The sequence below is a fragment of the Oncorhynchus keta genome, chromosome 1 (genome assembly GCF_023373465.1).
Source record: "Oncorhynchus keta strain PuntledgeMale-10-30-2019 chromosome 1, Oket_V2, whole genome shotgun sequence".
In the NCBI taxonomy this organism is placed as follows: domain Eukaryota; kingdom Metazoa; phylum Chordata; class Actinopteri; order Salmoniformes; family Salmonidae; genus Oncorhynchus; species Oncorhynchus keta.
The window spans coordinates 52,766,146-52,783,238 of record NC_068421.1 but is presented as its reverse complement, the minus strand read 5'-3'; the positions used below and the strand labels follow the sequence as shown (position 1 = coordinate 52,783,238).

The 17,093-nt window shown below is 43.5% G+C and overlaps 1 protein-coding gene across 10 annotated transcripts in view; it reads left to right on the top strand.

The window, feature by feature from the left end:
- The window catches only part of LOC118387580 (nuclear factor 1 A-type), a 236,119-nt gene that overhangs the window by 47,800 nt on the left and 171,226 nt on the right, over positions 1-17,093 (top strand). For all 10 annotated transcript variants that reach the window (XM_052527429.1, XM_052527435.1, XM_052527438.1 and 7 more), the window contains exon 2: positions 4,015-4,543. In XM_052527429.1, the coding sequence (XP_052383389.1) occupies positions 4,015-4,543 (529 nt within the window). The remainder of the gene's footprint in view (positions 1-4,014; positions 4,544-17,093) is intronic.

Sequence of the window (17,093 nt, the reverse complement as noted above, 5' to 3'; positions counted from 1 at the left end):
TATAAAATGTATCATGATACAGTTTTGGGTTTGTTTAAGATTTGACAAGATGTATTTGTTTTTTAAATTGATTTATTATTGACCACCAACAGGCATATTGGCCTCGTCTCATGTCAGTTGTATTTAACGATCAACACAATTTATGTTTTAAATTATCTTAAAATAAGATTTTGATTTTTCCCTAAGTTGATTTCATCTTTTCATATATATTTTTTATTTATTTTTGGGATATACTTCCCCCCCCAAACATTTTGTCACTATGACCACGTTATTGGTTGTAAATGTATGTAAATGACAAACACCTGACTTGATATCAATGATGGGTTCTCCTCCTGGACTTGCCAACCTTTACAATGGAAGACCATTTCAAAACCGATACTGCTCCAATACCTCTAGTGCCAAGCATAACTAATAAGTCCTGAATATTTATCTAGAATTATTTTATAAGAATGTACAGTGCATCTTTGAGGCAAGACCGAAATGGGCCTAAAGGAGAACTGAAACCTGATATTAGTTGGACACAAACTTGAGAAGGGACATTTAGAGAAATGGCTCGCTTGAGTATGTAAAATATTAATTCATACAAATTTTGCCTGGATATGTTTTTTTAATTTCTTAAAATGAGACTGTGAATTCACATGCAATACAATTCATCTCAACTGTATAAAGCAGAATCTGCACTAATTGGCTAATTAAGTATAAGTATTCAGAGTTGAATGATATACAAAGATACTTTGTGTGTGTGTGTGTGTGTGTGTCTTCCCTCTTATCCATTCAGTTAGGGCAAAAACTGTTTCATCAAGTCTAAAATCTTTTAAGTCAAGATCGCTCCATAATCAAAGGCTTTCGATTGATTCAATTATATTTGGCTTTTTGGGGGGGAGGAGGGGGATCCTGTACAAGACAGGCAAGCCTAAATAACTTCCATATGTTTTGTTCACTGCAAAGGATAGAATATGTAACCTAGAATTGAAAATTGAACATTTGCATTCATGGAAAAAATATTGATAATTCCCCCGAATTTGCCTTTGCATCTTGTCTTTGAGGCACATGGTATCGTTTTGTGTCGTGGTGGAGGAGATGCAGGGAATGAAACAGTTGTGCACATTGCATGGGTTTGTGGAAACACTTACACTTACACATGCCCCTTACGGCCTACGTGAGGCTGTTTGAGTCCGCTGCAACAATGTAAAAGCAGGAAGATATGCCTTTTGTGGAAATTGCTCCAATTTGATTAACAATGGTGAGGCGTCCGCTCTGTTTAAATACGTTTACTGTTGTGGGCAGGAAGAGAGGCGAGAGTAAACTCGGTCGACACACTGTCATAATTGCCTCTGTGTTGTGGTGTGGGGTAGCGTGGGTGTCAATAGGAGGAGATTACCAACATTGCTTTTCTAAATTACAGTTATTCATGAGTTGTTGCTACAGGCCTGTTCTTTGTAAACATTAGATTTGTCACCAAGGTGTACAGAAAATTAAAACAAACTTCACAGCTGGAGGTTTCGTACTTAACAATTCTCCTGACACGCTTTTAGTAGTGAATATACTATTTTCTAGGGTTTTGTTAATGGAATTGCAATGGATGATGTATATTGAAATGTGGCCTACATAATATAGTTGTGTCACGTGTACGTTTTGTGTGTGTGTGTGTCATTAATGTTGTGAAGAAGCAAAAAAAACAAATATAGACTATGCAGGTATTGTTCAAATGGCCCGGAGACAGGGGAGAACTATATTATATACAGAAACCACAGATAACAATGCATAATGTCAGCCATTGAGGAGTGATATTTCATAGCACATTGGCTGAAGTTACTCCGAGTGTCGGAGAAGGCAGTTGGAGAAGCCATTTACTGGATTTTACCCAAGCTCAAACAATACAATTTCCATGCCTATGAGGCAAGGGCGTGAAAGTATTTTTGAAATTCGAGGAATAGTGTGTCGTCATTGTATTTGGTTGTATTATATTTGAATTCAGCTGCATTCTAGATGATTATTCCTGCGTTTGTGCTCGCAAACTTGTGTTAGTACATGTATTAGTGACCACATGCCAGTCAGAGGTTTCCGCACGGGTCAAGATTTGTTCAGCGTTCTTTTATCTCTGAATAGTTGAGTACATTTTGCGTGGCCGGGGTGGTAAGATGGCCTGAGGTGAAGCCAAGGCCCGCCCTGGGTCTCCAAATGGGCCTCATATCAGAAACATGTCTCCTTGTACTCCGACCAGTCACTACATCACTGCCAACCTCTACTGAGAGTGTTTGGGAAATTAAAATACGTCCCTGTTGTAAAATTGCAAATTGGAGTGGTGGTTTGTCATTGTTTATTTCATTTGATTGGATTTGATTGGTGCTTTTTAAAATATAACTGTTAGTTCTGTGCCTAGCCTAGCTTGCCCTCTGTAGGACACAGTCCAGACAAACTATGCACTCTACTCACTATATATATGCGTGTAAACACTCGGCCTAGAAGAGCTGCATATCTGCTCTGGTGCTTAATGTAGCATACTGTTTTATAGCATGATCTAGTGTGACACACTTGTACAAAATTGAAGCTGAGTATTTGGATTTGGCACACTTACTAGTTTTAGTTCAAATGTTGTATCCGTATGCCCTGAGGTATTTGTTTTATATAAAAGGCAAAGATTTTATTATCTCATTTGGTTATAAACGCTTTTAGTACATATTCATGACTTTTTTTTACAACCAGGTATTTTAAAGGAGTAGGCACCTTTCATCTCTTTGGTAACTCTGTTCTGGGTTCTTTTTATATACTGTAATTATTGAAAATGTCCGTAAAATGGGTACAGACTAACGGTTCGATAGATTTAATGGCAGTGGTCATTAATCCATGGAAATGTCTTTGTCCCTCGCAAATATTTGAGTGAGTTTTCAGATGCGTGACTCGTTGAAATAGGAAAGTGTTGTTCTGAGGTTGATTTGCCTTGTCCCGTTGGCGTTGCTTCGTTTAGCTGTAGTGTCGTGCTGTAACATTTCCACTGCCTGTTTCAGGCCAGATTATGAGAGGGAGCAGATTCTCAGGCGAAAGCTCCAGTGTGTGACTGCTAGTAGCAGGTGTAACCAACCAAAATTGGGACTGATCCACAACATGCCATCTATCCACATTCTTGCTGTAATAGCTGTACAGGGAGCTGTCCCTGGTGAAAGCCCACAGAATATACCAGTCTTGGAACCGTCTCAGAGGGAAACGTTTGTGCCTGTACATATTGCATGCATGTGTGTGTGTGTCTCTTTGTGTGTGTGTGTACGCACGTATATTATATGTTTGCATGGCGAACAGTTAAAAATAGACTTTCAGCTTTCCCGCTCGGCTGTTGCTTTTTTCTCTGTCCTCTCTGGCAGACCCCCACAGACCCACATTCTTGCCAAAGAGCCAAGACGCGGCCTAGACAGGCCTTATTTCACACTGCTCCCTCCGTACGGCCTAGACAGGCCTTATTTCACACTGCTCCCTCCGTACGGCCTAGACAGGCCTTATTTCACACTGCTCCCTCCGTACGGCCTAGACAGGCCTTATTTCACACTGCTCCCTCCGTACGGCCTAGACAGGCCTTATTTCACACTGCTCCCTCCGTACGGCCTAGAGAAACGCCGCCATTAGCCCGCTCTGCTAATGCTAATGGCACGGGCCAGCCAAGTGCTGCAAATGAAAATGACATAAATACTCATAAATATAAATGTGTCGGACAGTGCATATTACTCTGAAAATGGACAATGTTTGTTCTCTGAAAAGTCCCGCCTGGAGTGATATTTGATCTAATAGTAGTACTGTATGTTCTTCTGTGCAATTCCTTGATTGCCGAGTATTTCAAATGAGTCGATGAGTGTTTACTGAGGGCACGTCTGATTTCACAAGATTAATTGTAATGACCGCTTTTGGTCTTTTTATTTTGATGGATTCTGTACTTTGTTTCCACAAAAAGTGTTGTACTATCAATGTGTTGCCACCAAATCATTCATCATTCCCCCCCCTCCCTTGTGTTCCTCTCTACCACAGGATGAATTCCATCCTTTCATCGAAGCTCTGCTGCCCCACGTGCGAGCGTTTGCCTACACATGGTTCAACCTGCAGGCCCGCAAGAGAAAGTACTTCAAGAAGCACGAGAAGCGCATGTCTAAGGAAGAGGAGCGCGCAGTGAAGGACGAGCTGCTCAGCGAGAAGCCCGAGGTCAAGCAGAAGTGGGCATCGCGCCTTCTGGCCAAGCTCCGCAAGGACATCCGGCCTGAGTTCCGGGAGGATTTTGTGCTCACCGTCACCGGGAAGAAGCCCCCGTGCTGCGTGCTGTCCAACCCTGACCAGAAGGGTAAGATGAGGAGGATCGACTGCCTGCGTCAGGCAGACAAAGTCTGGAGGTTGGACCTGGTCATGGTCATTTTATTCAAAGGTATTCCCCTCGAAAGTACTGATGGCGAAAGGCTGGTAAAGTCCCCACAGTGCTCGAACCCAGGGCTGTGTGTGCAGCCTCATCACATTGGAGTTTCTGTGAAGGAGCTCGACCTCTACTTGGCCTACTTTGTGCACGCAGGTAAAGTCCCTCTTTTTGTTTCTCAACTCTCTATAAGCACGTCAACATTTGTTTGAAATTGGAGTCACATAAATGTTGACCTCACTCTGCTTAGTGATAGGACATGGAATGTGGTATAATGTTGTACAGTGAATCAAAGACAAAAACACTCGGATGGGTTTCAAGGGTCGAGTTTGCATCTTGCCACTGAGCGCATGCCAATGTACTGTATATACAGTACCAGTCAAAAGTTTGGACACACCTACTCATTCAAGGGTTTCTCTTTATTTTGACTATTTTCTACATTGTAGAACAATAGTGAAGACATTAAAACTATGAAATAACACATGGAATCATGTAGTAACCATGTAGTAACCAAAAAAGTGTAAAACAAAACAAAATATATTTTATATTTTAGAGCCTTCAAAGTAGCCACCCTTTGCCTTGATGACAGCTTCACACACTCTTTACATTCTCTCAACCAGCTTCACCTGGAATGCTTCTCCAACAGTCTTGAAGGAGTTCCCACATATGGTGAGCACTTACTGGCTGCTTTTCCTTCACTCTGCAGTCCAACTCATCCCAAACCATCTCAATTGGGTTGAGATCGGGTGATTGTGGAGGCCAGGTCATCTGACGCAACACTCCATCAATCACCTTTGTGGTTAAATAGCCCTTTTACACAGCCTGGAGATGTGTTGGGTCATTGTTCTGTTGAAAAACAAATAATATTCCCACTAAGCGCAAACCAGATGGGATGGCGTATCGCTGCAGAATGCTGCGGTTGCCATGCTGGTTAAGTGTGCCTTCAATTCTAAATAAATCACAGACCCTGTCACCAGCAAAGCACCATCACACCTCCTCCTCCATGCTTCACAGTGGGAACCGCACATGCAGAAATAATCCGTTCAACTACTCAGAACACGGCGGTTGGAACCAAAAATCTCAAATTTGGACTCATCAGACCAAAGGGCAGATTTTCACCGGTCTAATGTCCATTGCTCCTGTTTCTTGACCCAAGCAAGTCTCTTCTTCTCATTGGTGTCCTTTAGTAGTGGTTTCTTTGCAGCAATTCGACGATAAAGGCCTGATTTATGCAGTCTCCTCTGAACAGTTGATGTTGAGATGTGTCTGTTACTTGAATTCTGAAGCATTTATTTGGGCGGCAATTTCTGAGGCTTGTAACTCTAATGACCTTATCCTCTGTAGCAGAGGTAACTCTGGGTCTTCCTTTCCTGTGTCGGTCCTCATGAGAGTCAGTTTCATCATATCTCTTGGTTTTTAAAACTGCACTTGAAGAAACTTTAAAAGTTCTCGAAATGTTCTGTATTGACTGACCTTCATGTCTTAAAGTAGTGATGGACTGTCATTTCTTTTTGCTCATTTGAGCTGTTCTTGCCATAAAATTAACTTTTACCAAATAGGGCTATCTTCTGTATATCACCCCTACCTTGTCACAACACTTGGCTCAAACGCATTAAGAAGCAAATAAATACCACAATTGAACAAGGCACACCTGTTAATTGAAATGCATTCCAAGTGACTACCTCATGAAACTGGTTGAGAGAATGCCAAGAGTCTGCAAAGCTGTCATCAAGGCAAAGGGTGGCTACTTTGAAGAATCTCAAATATAAAATATATTTTAATTTGTGTAACACTTTTTTTGGTTACGACATGATTCCATGTGTTGTTTCGTAGTTTTGATGTCTTCGCTATTATTCTGCCATGTAGAAAATAGTACAAATAAAGAAAAACCCAGCAGTGGGTAGGTGTGTCCAAACTTTTGACTCGTACTGTAGTTGGCATCAAGAATCACTCTTTCAACAAACAATCACAGGCCACTCACCAAGTAATCACCCAACCAAAATTAAGTTAAATTTCCTTTTTTTAAGACTTGCCCCCCAGCAAACCCAACACTGCACTGCACAGCACCTTTCCATCTCTGTATGTAGACACAAATGTTATCTGTAGCAGACACCCATAATTTCATCAGTGGACAATAAAGCAGTAGTCTGGGAAAAGCGGGACAACTCTGCCAAATTCCTCGCACGGGCCCGTCCCTTCGCCGTTTTAAGATGGGCCAGATTTAGGGGAAGCTCGCACTGCGAGACGACAGAGTCAGTTGCCTAAAAAAAAACAATTATCTCCATCACGATTGCTCAGCACGATTTCTATTTCAGACTAATTCAACATGGGCTGCGGTTGGGGTGAGATATCACTTGAATTATTTTCCTGTTTTCTGTGCGCAACAGTGTAGTAGCATATTCATATAGGTGTTTGGCAGTGGAATGAAAAACTTGGCATGGAGCAATTTTTTACGTTTTTAGAGCTTCTGAACTTCTTGTAAATTAGGAAGCCGTCTTATAAATACACAAGAAAATTAACTATTTGGTAAATATAAAAACCTCCACATGATATCAAATTTAGGGCTTTATATTTTATTTCTCTCCTGTAAATAATTAATGTATTCGAAAGCTTTGATTAAAACGTAGAAAATACATCATAATTAATTAACTAATGAATTGGACATGGTTTTATATTTTTCCCCTTGAGCTGAATCCTAATCTAGAATTTTTGTTGTTGTTGCAATTGAACAAAATATTCTTGATGCCTTTCCACAGTTTGTAAAACCTTGTGTACGTCTTCACCATGATATTAGTAGTGCTTTGTTCGATGAAAACTCACCCTGAGAGTGAAGTCCAGTGTAAATAACCAATAGAGAAAATGTTAATTGGCAAGAGGCAGCAGGGGCTCGTTCCTCCACTGGCAGCAACACAAACACCAGCTATCACGGTTTGGAGAGAGCTCTGTTCCACCAGGCAAACCGAGCACCTTAATTACAACCATTTCCTCTGTACAACAAATGGTTTTGCTGAAGCCTAAGTGAGCTAAGCATGATATGTGCCCACGTTGACAATCTTATTGCGACATATTTTTGTAGACTGTTTTCATAGCTTTTGTACGTTTTTGTTGTTGTAGATTGTTACGTTAACAGCACTGCAATCTCAGTTGAAAATGTTGAGGAAGGTTATGTAGTGATTTTGGCCAATCTGAATAAAAACGTGTGTGATTTCAAATGAGCCTATAGGGTCGGTTACCTTGAGAGCTGTGCAGTACTACGATTTAGTCTGGCTGGAATGGGAGCTCATTTTAACTTGGGCCAGTCACAAAAGTATCGGCTTTTAGAGGGTTTTTGTCAAAATAAGGCATGATGGGCCTCATTATGAATTCCACAACCAGCTTAGTCAACGGTGTTATAATTGGACAGAAATAAATCACCGATTAGCAATATGCTAAGTACATAAAAAACAAAACAATTTTTAGACGAGACACTGACCCTCATTTCAATGTTTTGGGAGACAGTATACTTACTATATGCTCGTCTCAAATAAAAGTTGCTGATGCCCATTGTGGCTAAAATGTTATCCCCCCCGCTGCCAAATCCTGAGTTTTGATGTTTTGTAAGCCTATTCATGGGCGCTTTGCTCCCGCCAGCATTCTTATAGCTGAAGTTAGATTCTCTTCTTCTTCACCGGGCTTGATTGTGAATGAGGTGTCAGCGAGTGAACAAGAGGGAGAAGAAAGAGACAGAATGCCCACAGAGCATGGAGGTCTGCCTAGAGTGGAGTTAAGTCCGCAGTGTGCTCGCTGGCTCCTTCGTCTCCTCGTCCCACAGGATCGGGTTTCTTCCTCGGTCTCATTTAAAGCAGTGGAGCATTTCTGAAGCGCCGTTGATTAAAAGCCATCTGAAGAGAGGCTGACCTCATGCACGGATGCCGAAGTTGAGGTTTCTGAGGACAGCCGAAGTCCGTAATTAAATGTATCCCCCATTGCTGCAAGGGCAAGGGGTGATGGAAGAGGACTTGTCCCCCCCCGTGCTAACACTATCCTGCCACCAACCTATTTAACAGCAAACATAGTAGAGCAGTTTTATTATCTGGGTGTCACAATTCTCAAAAACAACTCTTGTGAAACTTCTTGCTGACTGTATGTACTTGCAGAGTTTACAATTTAATTAGCCTTTAATTATCTGTCTTTAGGCTTACTGGTTGGTGAATTATTTTGCAATCTGTTCAATTCTTGGGAGAGTTTTATGATGTAGTGCCACATGCCTAACCCTACTTAGTTGTGTGTGTGTGTGTGTGTGGAGGGGGAGGGCTGGCATGTCAGTCTTTAACCAGGGCTTTCCCAGCGTTGTTCAACAGTCACAAGCTAGCATCGTTTGTCATCTTTAGGAACAATGTGGTGTCAGAGTGCGGGCCCCCCTTTTGACTCCAGAGCAGGCAGCGTGGCCAGGGCTAATTTAGGGCTCGCTCTCACCCCGGCAACGGGTGTCACTATCACAGGAGCACTCAACACGTGAGAGAGGTCATGGCTTAAGATGTTAGAGTTTTGACCCTATCTTCTAGGCGTTTGACCCCCTCGTTAGCAGCCAGTCAAGCGGATGGATTGCTCTGGCTTTGGAGGAATCCGTGACCTCTTGTGAGAGCAGCCCACTTTTACTTTGTTTGGGGCAGCTTGGCCAGTCGGTTAAAATTAGCCAACGACCGTTTCGGCATAGTCTGAAGAAACTGTTTGAGGCCATTTCATTAATGGAAGCTAAACAGTAGCAGTAATTCTGCAAGCCGAATATCAGGGTTCTCCAAACCCTGTGCCTGGAGAGATACCCTTCTGTAGGTTTTCGCTCCAACCCCAGTCGTAACTAACCCGGTTCAGCTTATCAACCAGGTAATTATTAGAATCAGGTGTGCTAGATTAAGGTTGGAGTGAAAACCTACAGGACGGTAGCTCTCCAGGAACAGGGTTGGATAGCCCTGCTGTATAGGTTGGTTTAGAAGCTATTTAAGGCATAGGCCATAATAGTTTGTAAGTGGTTGGGTAATTTAACCATTTCATTGGTGGTTAAAGTCGTAAAAATGATATGCTACGGTATTTTTGGAACAGAAAAATGTACAAAACTAGATGAAAGACAAGTGTTGACTGAGACTAGTAGTCCCAAAATAATTGAAAATCAATGGTTGTCTCTTGGCTCGCTTGCAGACTTTTTAATGCCTTTGCTTCCACTTAACGTTATATGTGGTCAGACTGACTGCTATATAAAGTCTGCTAACCACGACTTCATGCCACGTCTGGACAAGAAGAAGTAGACTGAAGGGTATTGGAAACCTGTCTGCTGGACAACTGTCTAATCATGTAAATAGGATAGAAACTCTTGATAAGACTCTGGGCCTTTGACGCAAACCGAATGTGTTTTCTCTAGTGAGGGTGAGGGACAGTGAAGGCCTTACTGTAGATGGTTTGGGTGATCGTTATCTCCTCAGGGTTTGGCTAACCTGGCAAGACCTACTTACTGGCAGGGAAGACCCTGGCTAGGAAAGCAGGGGGGGAAGGCTTCGACGGTTTGGTTGTGGTGTCTGAAAAGTGACAAGACATGGAAATCCAGGCGTCAGTGACGCAATGCAGAGTATTGGATTTTTTGGGGGGTTTGGAGTCGAGTCCTTTTATGGCTACAGCAACTGGTTAGCCTAAATGCCGGCGGTAATATCACTAGCAATGTGGCAGTAAAGAAAGCAGCCCATAGATTGGCGGAGAGGAATGTGGTTCAAATGGAAAGTTAACACGGCCATGCTTATTAAACCCCATTTTCATCTCACCTTCTCTGTTTTCGCTCTGCCCAATACAATTGAAGGATATCACTGGCTGGAAGAGATAACATGCCACTGAGTGGACCTATGTGAATAGGTCCAGGGCCGCTGATATTTTCTATTGCCGCTTTGCCTTCTATGACCCCGGTGGTAGAGATGAACAAACTGTTTTCGTGTGTCGAATGTCTGTAAGGACGCCTGACCTATTTCCCGCTAAGCTCTTAAAGAGATTTGCGCTGCGTCTCTCTAAACTCGTTAGCTTTGACGATGCATCCTCGAGGCACCGTTACTTTTAGGTTCTGATCAAAAGTAAAGAGTACATCCAGTTGTTTTACTGGCCTGGAACTCCAAGTGTCCATGGAGTTTTGCGCTACCCTAGTCTACAGTCTGTGTGAATAGGGATTTTGAATGGACTTGACCTTACACAGGACACCAGACTAGTTTGCTGCCAGTTTAGATCATCAGCCTGCTGTAAACCAAGGTGCAGAGAAAGGTAAAAGACACCAGCCGTTCCTACCAGCTGACTTTTGGCTTGTCATGTTTCAGACGTTTTAGATTTCATTTCCCTTCCACAGGCTGAGGAATAACAATAATGTTGAGCTATTTAAGGTGATTGTGGGATAAACCACAGCCTTTTTTTGTGGTTACTGCAGTACACATGGTGGGTTAGGTCCACCACCACCCACCCACTCACCGCGGCCCCCCAAATCCCTGTAACCACACGACTGCCATAGCTATGACTACAACAATGACTTTGTCACCACGCTCTCACAAGTACAGCGGGTACAGAAACGCACACACACAAGCACACACTGTACCATTCATTGTAATTCAGGTTGGGGCCCATTCATAAAAATGCCTCATTGTCATAGCATTTGATATCGGCGAGTAGTAATGTGGCTGCTATGCAGATGCCCTACGAGACAAATCCCACAGCTGGCATTGGTCCACTGTGCCAAAGGAGTAGCCCAGGCCGGGATCAGATGATCTGATACAATACACTGTCTTTTTAATATCACTGGATATGACCTTACTTTGAACCATTTTCGCTGCCGTTTTATTGGATTAAACAAAGCAGATCAGGTTCTCAGATGGGGAAACGTTGTAAGATTTCTGTCAAACAGCGTTCCCCCTCCGTGGGCAAATATCTCATAAACCTGATTGCACAGCACATTCAGGTAATCCGTTTCAAAGTGCATTGTCAACGCTGAGCTCTCCCGAAATCCTTACTAATGTACAGATTTGGAACATATTGTCTGGTTTCAGTTGAGGATTTTGAGGCATGAACGATCACAAAGCGAAACAAAAAACAATTGCGGTGGCTCTCTTTGTCGCCTTGACCGTTTTGAGGACCGCCTATCCCTCTGCCTTTGTCTATTTCTTTGTCCTTCATTTGATGACTAAAAACACACTCTCTCTCAAAGCAGACTGGTGTTTTTCAGAATGGGCAATACCACAATATTTGAAATCTTTAATACCCTTTTCAATAGGCAAAACATAAAAGAGATGAGTTCCTTTCTAAATCTCGTATTTTGGACCCGAACCTTCTTAAACGAGACAATGCCATGTTTTAGCGGCGGGGGCTAGGCTACGTAGCGTTAGCGAAGCACGGTGAGCAGTGGTCTGGCATGTGTATAGAGTCGGGCACCTGGATGTGGCAACTAACTGCTTTATCCCAGTGGGGCGGACAGACAGACGGATGGGGAGATTGGCACTGGGGAAGTTGGGCTAATTAATTCTGCATTAATGCCCAGGTCCGCCCAGGACGTCCCCAGCAGCAAACCGCTAGCAGAGAGGGGGAGACCGAGGCATGTGCCAAGCTTTCTGAAGCTCGCCGTTTCTTTCTTTCTTTAATCCGGAGGGTTGTCCATGAGATACGGCGGTTGTGTATGTGTATGAGACCTAGGCTGACAGGAAGCTGTGGGCCTCAGTCTACAGGAGTGATATTTTCTCCTCTCCTCCATGTTAGATATTTGCTGTCCTATGTCAGTTTCTTAGGGCCTGTCTGGTTCCAAAGGAGTTAAAGCCTAGGAACTGCATGAGTTGAACCATAGCTCTCTCTAACGGCTCAGACCATTCAGCACTTACACAGGCACTAGCTTTGGCTAACTTCTGAGAATGCCTTCTTTGTACCCACACGCCATTCAACAAGAGTCCCATTGTCTTTAGCTCCCCGCTAGCCTCTGCGCTAGTCATCGCTCAGTGTTTATTGTGTGTACTTTGATTGTATTAGGACTTGATGAGGACTTCATTTGAATGGTGGGCAGACAGCTCATGTGCTGTTCGGGCCCGAGCAGGGGGGGAAACCGTGCTAATCATCTTATTACCGAGCGACAACTCTTTTTGGGGGGGACGGGGAGCGAGCACTAGCTGCACATGGTCGAAGCGCACACCCAGCAATGAGGTAGAAACAACTCATTCTTCTCGCTGCCTGTCTCGGGAACATTCCACTTGTTGTCCTGCGCATTGATTTGCCGTGCCACATGACTGTGTGTCGGTGGCGCAGGCTGCAGGATGTTTCGAACCACACAGATAGAAACACACACAGCCGACGATTGTGGCAGCGAGGGAGAGGGTAGGAAAAGGGGGGACAAAGGGTTCTGGGCCGGCGATGTGCTCAGGCCTAGGATCTCAGGATTCACTGCGTTTAAATGTCAGCTCCTCTCCCGTCTTTGTCGAGGGAGCTACAGGAATGTGCTGCAGCTGGTGGGTTGTGCCAGTCAGTAGTAAAAGAGAGTAACTGTCTTTATGGGGGATCTTAGCAACTGAGAGAGGCTCCTCTCCCGCCACTCAGCGCCCGAGCTCTCTCACTTCAAATCACATTTTATTTGTCACATGCGCCGAATACAACATTCCGTGAAATGCTTACTTCCAAACCCTTAACCATTAATGCAGTTCAAGAAATAGAGTTAAGAAAATATTTACTAAATAAATAAAGTAAAATATATAACAAAAAAGTAACAATAAAATAACAATAACGAGGCTATATACAGGAGGTACCAGTACCAAGTCAATGTGCAGGGGTACAGGTTAGTCGAGGTAATGTAGTTAGGGGTCGAGGTAATGTAGTCGTACATGTAGTTAGGGGTTTGCAGCCAGTCCAGTGCAGATGCATGCCGACTCTAAATGGAGTCTTGCCTGACCCCACAACACGCCAGGCAACGGATCGACATCTGAGCTTCGTTTCTCCAACACCTACGTGAGTAAGATGTATTAAGTCTTCTGAAGAAGACGGTCTCAGGGGGAGAGTAGCATAGCCACGTGGCTAGCTACATGCTCAGCGGGTGAGCGCTGGGGTTCAAAGTACAGCCAGAGAATTGGCAGAGTGGACACCGGAGGATGAGGAGGGGAACTGATTTCCAGCATTGCAAATGCATTCCCAGAATCGTATGGTTTTTCTTACTGTCTATTACGGTGGGGTCACTACTGTCTTGGTCATTATTTTGAAAAGGACTGGGCTCGTTCCGACGCTGTGATCCACCAACGATCCACTATTGTGCGATGAACCCATTTGGGATGGCATAGAAAAAAGGGGCCCGCAGACATGAAACAGGACAGCTGTGGCCGTCTGTAGGGGAATGTTGCTACAGATGGTGAAAGAAGTGAAAAATAAACCACCGTATGGCTGGTAAAATATAGAAGAAAGACTAGGGGTTTGCTGAACTGGTTCCTCTCTCATCCTCTGTGTATACGTGTTTGCATGTCTTAGTGAGTGGGATCACGTGTTGTTTCAGCTCGTGTGTTGTAGCAGATAATATGTTTCCTGAATCACTGCTCGGTCCTTATACCCTTTTTGCCCATCGGTTGTGCAGTGCCAGGAAGATTGATTTCCTCTGTGCTCCATCTGACACGGTTACTCCTTTTCAAAATAGTATATATTTTTTGAATACATGTTACCCCATTATATTCACTTGAATGGTCATAATATCCTCTCAATTCGTTAGTGTGGATGGCCCAGTACATCTCTGGGGCTGAGCTCCCTGCCATCCAGGACCTCTATACCAGGCGGTGTCAGAGGGAGGCCCTAAAAATGGTCAAAGTCTCCAGCCATCCAAGTCATAGACTGCTCTCAGCAGCAAGTGGTACCGATGCACCAAGTCTGGAACCCCCGAGCCATAGGACTGCTAAATAGTTATTTTGGGTATTTAACTATTTGCTTTTACCCTCTTTGGACTAACTACTGTAATTTTGACTCATCACACTGCTACTGTTAATTATCTGTCACTTTATTCCTAGTTGTACACACAGTGGGGGAGAACAAGTATTTGATACACTGCTGATTTTGCAGGTTTTCCTACTTACAAAACATGTAGAGGTCTGTAATTGTTTTAAATCATAGGTACACTGCAACTGTGAGAGACGGAATCTAAAACAAAAATCCAGAAAATCACATTGTGTGATTTTTTAAAAAGTAATTACTTTGCATTTTATTGCGTGACATAAGTATTTGATACATCAGAAAAGCAGAACTTAATATTTGGTACAGTAACCTTTGTTTGCAATTGGTGTTCTTGGAGTACTCATCCTTCTTCTTCCTCCAAACACGGCGAGTGGAGTTTAGACCAAAAAGATCTATTTTTGTCTCATCAGACCACATGACCTTCTCCCATTCCTCCTCTGGATCATCCAGATGTTCATTGGCAAACTTCTGACGGGCCTGGACATGCGCTGGCTTGAGCAGGGGGACCTTGCGTGCGCTGCAGGATTTTAATCCATGACGGCGTAGTGTGTTACTAATAGTTTTCTTTGAGACTGTGGTCCCAGCTCTCTTCAGGTCATTGACCAGGTCCTGCCCTGTAGTTCTGGACTGATCCCTCACCTTCCTCATGATCATTGATGCCCCACGAGGTGAGATCTTGCATGGAGCCCCAGACCGAGGGTGATTGATTGTCATCTTGAACTTCTTCCATTTTCTAATAATTTCCAACAGTTGTTGCCTTCTCACCAAGCTGCTTGCCTATTGTCCTGTAGCCCATCCCAGCCTTGTGCAGGTCTACAATTTTATCCCTGATGTCCTTACACAGCTCTCTGGTCTTGATTGAGTGTGTGGACAGGTGTCTTTTATACAGGTAACGAGTTCAAACAGGCGCAGTTAATACAGGTAATGAGTGGAGAACAGGTGGGCTTCTTAAAGAAAAACTAACAGGTCTGTGAGAGCTGGAATTCTTACTGGTTGGTAGGTGATCAAATACTTATGTCACGCAATAAAATGCAAATTAATGACTTAAAAATCATACAATGTGATTTTATGGATTTTTGTTTTAGAGTCCGTCTCTCACAGTTGAAGTGTACCTATGATACAAATTACAGACATGCTTTGTATGTTGGAAAACCTACAAAATCGTCAGTGTATCAAATACTTGTTCTCCCCACTGTATCTACCTCATTCACCTCGTACCCCTGCACATCGACTCGGTATCAAATACTTGTTCTCCCCACTGTATCTACCTCATTCACCTCGTACCCCTGCACATCGACTCGGTACTGTTACCCCTTGTATATAGCCAAGTTATCGTTACTTGCTGTGTATCTACACGGAGTGAATAAAACCTCAGGAACACCTGGTCTTTCCATGACACAGACTGACCAGGTGAATCCAGGTGAAAAAGCTATGATCACTTATTGATGTTACCTGTTAAATCCACTTCAGTCAGTGTAGATGAAGGGGAGGAGACTGGTTCAATTATTTTTAAGCCTTTTTAAGCCAATTAAGACGTCGATTGTGTGCCATTCTTAGGGTGAATTGGTAAGACAAAATATTTAAGTGCCTTTGAACGGGGTATGTTAGTAGGTGCCAGGTGCACCGGTTTGAGTGTTTCAAGAATTGCACTGCTAGGTTTTTCACACAGTTGCCAGTGTGTATCAAGAATGGTCCACAACCAAAAGGACAGCCAGCCAACTTGACACAGCTGTGGGAAGCATTGGAGTCAACATGGGCCAGCATCCCTGTGGAACGCCTTCGACACATTGTAGAGTCCATGTCACAATGAATTGAGGCTGTGTTCTGAGGGCAAAAAGAGGTGCAACACAATATTAGGAAGGTGCTCCTAATGTTTTGTACACTCAGTGTATTATTACTTTTATTATTACGTGTTTTACTTTTCTATTATGTCTCTATTTTCTTTCTCTGCATTGTTGGGAAGGGCCCGTAAGTAAGCATTTCACTGTTTGTCCACACCTGTGTTTACGAAGCGTGTGACGAATAAAATTTGATTAGTGAGTGTAGTCAAATCAAAATCTAAAATGTTTTGTCACGTACACAGTTTACTATGTGTAATAATAATATTAGTCACATATCAAGTAATATAATAGGTATTGTGCATAGTAAGAGCCTTATATGTACACAATAGGATATACACTCAGTGAGCAGTTTATTAGGTACACCACCCCGTGACCATGAGTTCCGAGGCCGTGGCTTGCTATATGAAGCAGGCAGTTGGGCATCGAGGCATTCCGTGACTGTTCGATTGAAGAATGGGCAAAACAAGTGACCTAAGTGACTTTGAGCGTGATCTGATCGCCATAGCCAGGGGCGCCGGTTCCAGTAGCTCAGAAACGGTTCCAGTAGCTCAGAAATGCCTCTCGGGCATTTCACTTATGACAGTGTCTAGGGTTTACCGAGAATGATGCGACAAACAGCTTGTTGATGAGAGGTCGAAAGAGAATGGCAAGAATCGTTCAAACTAACTGGTGGGCCACAAGCGTGTTAATAACGGCGCAGGGCAACGGTGTGCAGAACGGCATCTCGGAACGCACAACTCGGTGGTCCTTGTCACGGATGGGCTATTGCAGCAGACGACCACAACCGGGTTCCACTCATATCAGCTAAAAACAAGAAGTGGCTCTAGTGGGCCCGGTATCACCAACACTGGACAACTGAGGAGTGGAAAAAACATTGCCTGGTCCGATGAATTCCTGCTCCATCA